Source organism: Oncorhynchus mykiss, chromosome 25 (assembly GCF_057628025.1).
Source record: "Oncorhynchus mykiss isolate SJ-2025 chromosome 25, ASM5762802v1, whole genome shotgun sequence".
Taxonomy (NCBI): domain Eukaryota; kingdom Metazoa; phylum Chordata; class Actinopteri; order Salmoniformes; family Salmonidae; genus Oncorhynchus; species Oncorhynchus mykiss.
Genome location: NC_143046.1, coordinates 48,656,834 through 48,666,511, shown reverse-complemented (window position 1 = coordinate 48,666,511; position 9,678 = coordinate 48,656,834). Strand labels below are relative to the sequence as shown.

General features: G+C 43.2%; 1 protein-coding gene across 1 annotated transcript in view; it reads right to left on the bottom strand.

Moving 5' to 3' along the window:
* Positions 1-1,855: 1,855 nt before the first annotated feature.
* si:dkey-16j16.4 (uncharacterized) overlaps positions 1,856-9,678 on the bottom strand; it is a 62,871-nt gene continuing 55,048 nt past the window's right edge. Inside the window, exon 5 of the mRNA XM_021584331.3 lies at positions 1,856-4,190. Coding sequence (XP_021440006.1) covers positions 4,065-4,190 — 126 coding nt within the window. The 3' untranslated portion in view covers positions 1,856-4,064. The remainder of the gene's footprint in view (positions 4,191-9,678) is intronic.

The window sequence follows — 9,678 nt, the reverse complement described above, 5'->3', positions numbered from 1 at the left end:
CGGGGTTGTTCAGATTCCATCTTTCAAGGTTTGCAGTGAAGACTCATTTCCCCACAAATAAATAGCTCCATGTTTTTAGACATTTGTTTGAGTCTACAACTGCACGTCTTCTCATCTCCAGTTCAACCACTGAATCTCTACCCCTCAATTTTCACAATCCCCAAAGCCTCCACCCTCCCCATCCATCTCAATGAATACAGGCATGTTTCTCACAGCCAACCGTGTGTGTGTGTGTGTGTGTGTGTGTGTGTGTGAGATCCACTGTTTCCATTAACTTGTCCAGTGATTTTGTTGACATTAGAAAGTTTGCATAGAAAATAGATGCGACAATTGCCTGCTACGGTGCGTTTCCAACCATCCTATATCGATTTTAAAAACAGCTGGACTTAATGTCACACCCCAACAACAAAAAATAAACCAGTGTTGAATAAAAGTGAAGTGGTTGAAGTGTTTCGATCACCCATTTAGGCAAATTGCGCAATAATACATTGGTGACAGCCTGCATGCCCTCCCACCAATAATTTTAATGTCTCTGGTAGCCTGCAAAAGCCAGCATGGATAGAATGCAATAATTGACTAATATTTGCCATATTCTAATAATGATCATGTGCCCCACGTGGCCGTGCCACGGTGAGATTTGCACTCCTGTAGATCTGTTATAATTGGATGGTGAAACTTGCATCCAGCCAACCAGAAAAGCAAGATGAAGCAATTCAGGCATTCTTGAAAGTCAGGACAATCCTTGTCCTGCAAAGAAAACGTTTTTTGTTTAAAAAAAAAATATTTTGCTAGCAGTAGACATTAGAATTGAATGTGGAGTGGAGCTTGAGTCGTGTGATGACATCACGTGGCTTGCAAACTTATTCACCAAACATTGATTCAAGAAAAGAAAAAAAATAACATTCCACTTCATTTGTCACGAAGTTCAACCAAAAAATCCACCCCTGTCAATCGGATAAAAATGTTACCGATGTTTAGAAAATATGTATATCTGCCGTTTCCATTACACTTTTTTGCTTTGTCGAATAAACCTGAGAATGGAAACCTACCTACTGACACAAACAGTCTGATCTGGCAATGAGCAGCTTGCACCATTTGGTGAGATGTTCTGCTGTGATCTAGTGAGGAGGGGTGGGAACCTTGCCGTCTTGGCAGGCTTTGGTGTGACACATACACAAGTCCTGCCTCACTCTACGCCACCACTCAGCCTTTGCACCAGCATAGACACACTATTATTTGTGCATACACTCTGATATGTGGGTATCTATCTGCAGAAGCCCTAGCAGCACATAACTCACATACCAGGTGCACGCACTTCTGCAAATACACATACTTTATGCAAGCATGTTCTGTACTCTCACACACGTTCAAATCTCAGTTCCCATGAACACACTTTTCCAAATCCCAGTACCGCAGGACCTCCAGACAGCTTTGGCCCTGGGCTCTCGCTCCAGAGCCTCCTCTCTAAGCTCCTGGCCCAGCCCACTCCCGACCATGCTGCCTGACCCTCTATATCCTCCTGACCCAATTGGCTCTTGAAGGATGGAGTAATACCAGATTCAACTCTCAGAGCTCCACCAGTACTGGAGCTAGAGATGCAGTAGACCAGGGTCATGGATCAGAAGCTGGGTGGGCCACGGCAATGAGGAAGGCGACACACAGAGTGACAGGGAGTATATGTCCTCTCCGAAAATAAATGACACTCGTTTTTGGATTCACATTGTGCATTGACTGGATTGAAATGGGATTGATGCCAACCCTGGTACACAGCGAATCCAAAATGGTAATCGTGTCAATGCATGTAGAATTAGTCTATGTAATGTGATCTAAAATGTATCACTCCTAAGAACCAAGATGCCACAGAGCATTTATTTATTCATAAATTATGCAAGGGACACAAATGTCAGAGCGCTGCACTACATTCACTCTAGCAGAGCTTGGTTATGGTGACATTGTTTTGATCGCAGCATGTCCATCAAGGGATACATTCATATGCATAAATAGGTTGTCTGGTCACTGATTACGTTAGCACATCGACCCTACAGTCAAGACTAGCCTCAGTTTAATGTTCAATACATCAGGAATGTCATTCAGAGGCACAACGATGAGACGTTTGGGATGACCTTTGGTTGTCTCATACATGTGGCAATGTGCCACCGAAGAAAAGGTACATACAGAGTTAGAAATGTGTTGCATAGCGTACTACACAAGCTCATGACACAGCACTGAAATTAAAGCAGTAAATCATGTCATATTCTCATAGATTTCTTATACTCCCTTTCTTGCATGTTCATATACCTTTCTTTTCTGCACCACAGCACAGTGAAATGCATACAGGAAAAGAGGACAAAGTATTTGATGTTATCCTGTTTTCCTCTTAAGGTGATATTCACAAACTCGTCAACAGGTTGAGGGTTATATTGTTACCTCTTGAACTAGTCATACATTTCGTAGTATCTCATGACCTGGGCCCTGTTTCCCAAAAGCATCTTAAAGCTAAGTTCATCGTTAAATAGGAGCAACGTTAAATATCTGAGCTGTTTCCCAAAACTATCATTAACATTGCACTTGAAAGCCCTCGTAATCTAACGCCTGACTCAGATCACTTGTAGAATAGCTAAGTGCAACTTTAGATGCTTTTTTTGCCCTCTAGCATCACTTAATGAACAGAATATCTTCGCTAAACATAGAATCACATTGTTGACTGATCTCTCTGTGACCGCCGATAACTTCAGAACAAAGTTCACGACAAAGACGAATTTGCTAATGTCTTTGCAATTGATACAAACGAGCGACGTATAAAAATATGCGTCAAAGTGAAAACCGAGATGACTGCATTAAAATATAAACAGTAGGCTGTAGGTGTTTTCAATAATATGTTGAAAAACATTTAATGTTCAATTAATTGAGTTCTATTTTGCTACATGTAGGCTACTGTATATAATTTCTCTAAATAGATTTAATGTGTAGCCTAACATGTGCCAAATCAGTGATTTAGTGCATTTTTATTGGGTAAGCATTAAAAGCATTAGAATACGCCGCTCAATATTTGCAGCCATAGGTGGAAATACCTCTTAAGGAGCTGATCCGTCGTCAGTATTGTGAAATAATTATAATGTTCTGGAAATATTTGAATGGAGAAAGCTGATCTCCATTTCGACCCTAGTATCGACGCACTTAGCGCTGGTTGATATCACAAAATATAGACTCTTTACTGATATCGTGCAGTGTACATCTTGCAATGTGTCAAGAAAGCCTCTGTTCATGAGTTGTCCTAATGAGCTGTTGTCGGTCTAGACCAGGGTTTCTCAAACTCGGCTGGGGGGCCATGGGGTGCACTTTTTAGTTTTTTTCCCTAGCACTACACAGCTGATTTAAATAACCAACTCATCATCAAGCTTTGATTATTTGAATCAGCTGTGTAGTGCTAGGGCAAAAACTAAAATGTGGGGGGCCCAGGACCGGGTTAGGGAAACCCTGGTCTAGACAACAAACCTGTCATGCGTTTATTTGACCTTTGATTGTCGTCAACATACATTTCCCTTGTATCGAGCGCATTGGAGTGGCCTTTGAATGCTTTCGAATGCTTGTTTTGTCCTTCAAAAATATTTTTGATAATTCATTTTTAGAACAACCATCCATTGAAAATGTGTCCAAAAGACAGCCGTTAATGTATGAAATACCTAAAGTGTCCTTGGTACGGAGAGCTTGAGTGAAGCGGTGTATTTTCAAAGCAATTTCTATTGGAGCCTTGTTGTTCACAAATACTGTCTGCCCCCGTCTCACATCATCATCCAATATCAGGGTTAAGATCTCCCCATTCTTAGTGTCTTAGATGGTTCTGTCAAGTGAACCAGTTGTCCGAGCAACAGCATGATTTGACAGAGCAGGATTATCTGAGAGTACTATATTGACCTTCAAACATTGGCATTGTCAAGTTGTCCTAACGGTCATGCCATACCATACTCATTATTTAGCTCAGTCTCGTCTTCAGAGTATGAAGTCTGGGAGTCTTCTATAGAGTCAATAAGTGAGGAAGGGGTGGTTTTGTTGGTGTTATCCCCTCACACACACGGGGGGTCTTCGGACGGAGTCAAGGGATTGCAAGGAGGGATCCTGCTGAGGGACCGGAAGGCAAATATTGAGGGATCGTAGGCGTACCTGGGCAGAGGGCGAGTCCCAGTCAAGTTCTGTGGACAGAAAGAGAGAGTATGTAAAAAATAGGAAAAAGTTTGAGAGAAAGTTAGGGTTTTGGCTAATCTGGCTTTTATCCTCCCATGGATCTGGGTGGATGGAAATAGCAGGGCTTACCCTGCTTTTCTGGGCATTAGCTGGTGGTCATTTACTGGTCAACCACCACAACTGTAGCTAGGTCAGAGTCAGAGGCTAATGTGACACTAGCTGGTGCCCTCTTACAGAGCCAAGATTCACAGTTGGCAGAAGAGAGACCGAAAACTAATGGGATGGATCCCTTTCTGAATGTTATTTAGAAACTGAGTTGTGTGTAAAACTGTTGGTTTCCTGTGTCTGGGGTTTGTGCGTTACATTCTATAATTTCATCATCCTCCTCTCTTTTCATCCCTCCCTCAACCTGGACCCGTTTCTCCAACCTCCACCCCACCCGACATCCCTTCAGTCCCATATTTCTCGGCCTTTCCCATCACCTCAATATACAGTACATGCTGTTACTGTAATGAGCAGCCTTGTAAAGCAGTGTAAAGTTTCCTTATGCATTGGTAAAACACCTAATGACATCACCACTATATGATATGACTACATGTCTTTAGGGATCTGACAGAGACTACTGTTGGCAACAAATCCCAACAGTGCTTGTTAACACACTCCACACCAAGGCAGACTCAGTCCGTCAATGACAGAAAAAAGCTTTCATCGGGAATTACAGTGTGGGAGAGACAGGTTCCAGGTCAAGAGTCGTAGATGCAGTAAAGTTAAATTGTTCTCCATGTGGCTAGCTGCAAGGCAGCCCATTGCGTGCGCGAGTCGTTACACCTTGGGACGGATCCGCGTCTGCTGCACATGTTAGCGTAGCACGTTAGCATTCCCCAGCATCATATAGAGTCAGGCCTGATAGACATTATAGCCCAAAATGGTTCAACCATGGTCGAGTTCTGGGGTTACTGCAGACAGTAAAAAAAAAAGAATACGTGCTACAGGACCAGTAGTTGAAAACAAATTGATAAATGTTTTTTGGGGGGAAACAGCTGTCTGATGTGTAAATATTCTCTACTTGAGGTGTTCCTGAACTTTTCATTACATTACCCTGGTCCACAAAGGGAGGTGTCTTTTGCTCTAGACCAGTGGTCACCAACCTTTTCTGAGTCAAGATCATTTTCGCTGTCAAAAAACAAGCCGAGATGTACCGCTCTGATTTTATTTTTTTACATTACTTAACTGTTTTTATTAGGTTAATGTAAAAAAAAAAAGTATGTAAGAATGAGGTTTTGTGCAGTATAGGCCTAACACATTATCACAGCATATTGCCTATATGCCTGGCCTGACAATATTTTTCTTCTCAGACCATATTTTATTTAAAAACTTGAGCTTTGATAAAAAAAAATATTATTTGGTGTAGCACTTCCAAGGCACAGCTGAGCATGAATTTAAATAATTCACTTTTTTTTATTTTACTGGACTGATGGTAACTGCATCTGAAGGTCATAGTGCTTTCAAGACAACTGGGAACTCTACAAAAAAAACGAGGTCAAACTATGACATTAGTGATCTTCAGGTCGGAAAGTCGGAGCTCTAGAAAGATGTCAGAGTTTCCAACTTGGAATTTCGAGTTGGTTGACCGTTCAAATCGATTTTTCCCAGTTGGATCCTCAATATTAAAATAGACAAGATGAGCAGCTAATAATAATTAAAACGCAGGGCTATCGATACACTTGGTTACTAATTCATTGCAGCTGCAGCGCAAGTGGTAGTATGGAGAAGTGCGTTTTTTGTTTTGTAAAAAAAAACATAAACATGAACACACTCATAAAAACAGCAGGTCTTTGCTGTATTCTTCAGGCTCTCTCTGGTCATGGTTTTTAAAAGTGATTAAATCTCATGTAGGCTAGTATCAAACTTTGCTGGAATCTGTAGGCAAGGTGATTTGAGCTATCCAATTTAGCCACAGATGGGAACATTGCCTACACGGTGCGCAAGGGCTTCTGAATCTAAGTGCACCAACAGCGCAACACGAATAAAGAAATGTAAGGAGCGCAAGCTTTTATCGTTGGCTTTTATACAGAAATGTTTGGTAATAGACTAGGAATGCCTTGACGATCGACCAGTCGATCCCCCGGTTGGTGACAACTGCTCTATATCCACCATAAGGCTTGTGCAGTTACCGAACAGTAAGTTTAAACATAGACAAACCTTTATGTTAAAACATTGAATTTACTAAATAGCTTAATAATGTGATTCCTTAGGCCAATTAGATTTATTGACAAAATAAAGAAATTTGACAAAATAGTATTTGTATCAATTGTCATCCCTTGACGCAGCCTATATTCTGGACACCACTCACAACAGAGGGCCCCAACCCAAAGTGGGAACCAATGGTCTGCTCTACAATACCTCAAGGTAAGTTGTTATGATCAGCGGCTCTAAAAACCCTGTAATTTATTTCTCCTCTTCACTCACACATGCTGACCTGAGCCTTGATCAAAATCAGACAAATTGCTAGCTAGCACGATAACGTTATATGTAGAAGGACACAAGGAGGTGTCGTAAGTCTCAAGTCTCTTAACCTCAGTCTTACTCCATCTCTCCAAATGCCCTGGTCTCCAACTCACTCTTCCACTCCCTCCCTCTCCCCCACCCCCTTCGGGGGCTAAAAATGCAGCCGGAGAGAATGTCTGACGTTTTACATGCTCCAAACCAACTGTGCTATTTTTTACATTTTTTAATTGCGTTATGTTTTTACTTATTTTGTACATAATGTTGCTGTTACTGTCTCTTATGACCGAAAATAACTTCTGGACATCAGAACAGCGATTACTCACCTCAAACTGGAAGAAGCTTTTTCCTTTAACGAGTCCGATGAGAAGGATATACTGCTTTCCAGGGATCATGCCCAAATCCCCGCCATTTGCTTGAAGAAAAGACGGAGAAAAAGAGTGCGGAGGTCGGGCTGCCTTCTGAGAATGTGTAGGCGAGCGAGTTAACTCCCACTGCCATCTGTTCTATCTATCTAACGTGCAATCATTGGAAAATAAAATCGAAGACTGACGATCAAGATTATCCTACAAACAGGACATTAAAAACTAATATCTTATGTTTCACCGAGTCGTGGCTGAACGACAATACAGATAATATAGAGCTGGCGGGATTTTCCATGCACTGGCAGAACAGAGAAGCTACGTCTGGTAAGACGAGGGGTGGGGGAGTGTGTCTTTTGTCAATAACAGCTGGTGCACAATGTCTATTATTAAAGAAGTCTCGAGGTATTGCTCATCTGAGGTAGAGTACCTCATGACAAGCTGTAGACCACACTATCTACCAAGAGAGCTCTCATCTATATTATTCGTAGCTGTCTATTTACCACCACAGACCGATGCTGGCACTAAGACCACAGTCAACCAACTCTATAAAGGCCATAAGTAAACAAGGAAATGCTCATCCAGAAGCGGCGCTCCTAGTGGGCGGGGACTTTGATGCAGGCAAACTTAAATCCGTTTTACCTCATTTCTACCAGCATGTCACATGTGCAACCAGAGGATAAAAAAAACAGGCCACCTTTACTCCACACACAGAGATGCAAACACAGCTCCCCCCCACCCTCCATTTGGCTAATCGGACCATAATTCTATCCTCCTGATTCCTGCTTACAAGCTAAAACTAAAGCAGGAAGTACCAGTGACTCGCTCAATACGGAAGTGGTTAGATGACACGGATGCTACGCTACAGGACTGTTTTCCAAACACAGACTGGAATATGTTCTGGGATTCATCCAATGGTTATTGAGGAGTATACCACCTCAGTCATCGGCTGCATCAATAAGTGCATCGACGACGTTGTCCCCACAGTGACCGTACGTACATATCCCAACCAGAAGCCATGGATTACAGGCAACACCTGCATCGAGCTAAAGGCTAGAGCTGCCGCTTTCAAGGAGTGGGACACGAATCCAGACGCTTATCAGAAATCCCGCTATGCCCTCAGGCGAACCATCAAACAAGCAAAGCGTCAATACAGGATTAAGATTGAATCCTACTACACCAGCTCTGACGCTCGTCAGATGTGGGAGGGCTTGAAAACTATTAGGGACTACAAAGGGAAAACCAGACGCGAGCTGCCCAGTGACGGGAGCCTACCAGACGAGTTAAATGCCTTTTTATGCTCGCTTCGAGGCAAGCAAAACTGAAGCATGCACGGGAGCACCAGCTGTTCTAGATGAATGTGTGATAACGCTCTTGGTAGCCAATGTGAGCAAGAACTTTAAACAGGTCAACAGAGGGGCCAGATGGATTACCAGGACGTGTACTCTAAGCATGCGCGGACCAACTGGCAAGTGTCTTCACTGACATTTTCAACCTCTCCATGACCGAGTCTGTAATACTGACACCATAGTGCCCTCATAGCTCATCACTAAGCTAAGGACCCTGGGACTAAACACCTCCCTTTGCAACTGGATCCTGGACTTGGTAATGGTAGGCAACAACACATCTGCCACGCTGATCCTCAACACTGGGGCCCCTCAGGGATGTGTACTTAGTCCCCTCCTGTACTCCCTGTTCAACCACGACGGTGTGGTCAAACATGACTCCAACACCATTAAGTTTACTGACGACACAACAGTGGTAGGCCTAATCACCGACAACAATGAGACAGCCTATAGGGAGGAGGTAAGAAACTTGGCAGTGTGGTGCCAGGACAACAACCTCTCCCTCAATGTGAGCAACACAAATGAGCTGATTGTGGACTACAGGAAAAGGCGGGCCGAACAGGGCCCCATTCACATTGACGGGGCTGTAGTGGAGCGGGTCGAGAGTTTCAAGTTCCTTGGTGTTCACATTACCAACGAACTATCATGGTCCAAAAACACCAAGACAGCTGTGAAGAGGGCACGACAACACCTTTTCCCCCTCAGGAGACCGAAAAGATTTGGCATGGGTCCCCAGATCCTCAAAAAGTTCTACACCTGCAACATCAAGAGCACCCTGACCGAAAGGCGCTACAGAGGGTAGTGTGTACGGCCCAGTACATCACTGGGGCCAAGCTTCCTGCCATCCAGGACCTATATACGAGGAAAGCCCAAAAAAGTGTCAGAGACTACAGTCACCCAAATCATAGTCTGTTTTCTCTGCTACCGAGCGCCAAGTCTAGGACCAAAAGGCTTCTTAACAGCTTCTACCCCCAAGCCATAAGACTGCTGAACAATTAATCAAATGGCCACTGGACTATTTACATTGACACCCCCCTCCCCACCCCCCATTTGTTTTGTACACTGCTGCTACTCGCTGTTTATTATCTATGCATAGTCCCTTCACCCCAACCTACATGTACAAATTACCTCGACTAACCTGTACCCCCGAACATTGACCCAGGACCGGTACCCCCTGTATATAGCCCCGTTGTTATTTTGTGTTACTTTTTATTATTTTTTACTTCAGTTTATTTGGTAAATATGTTCTTAACTCTTCTTGAACTGCACTGTTGGTAAAGGGC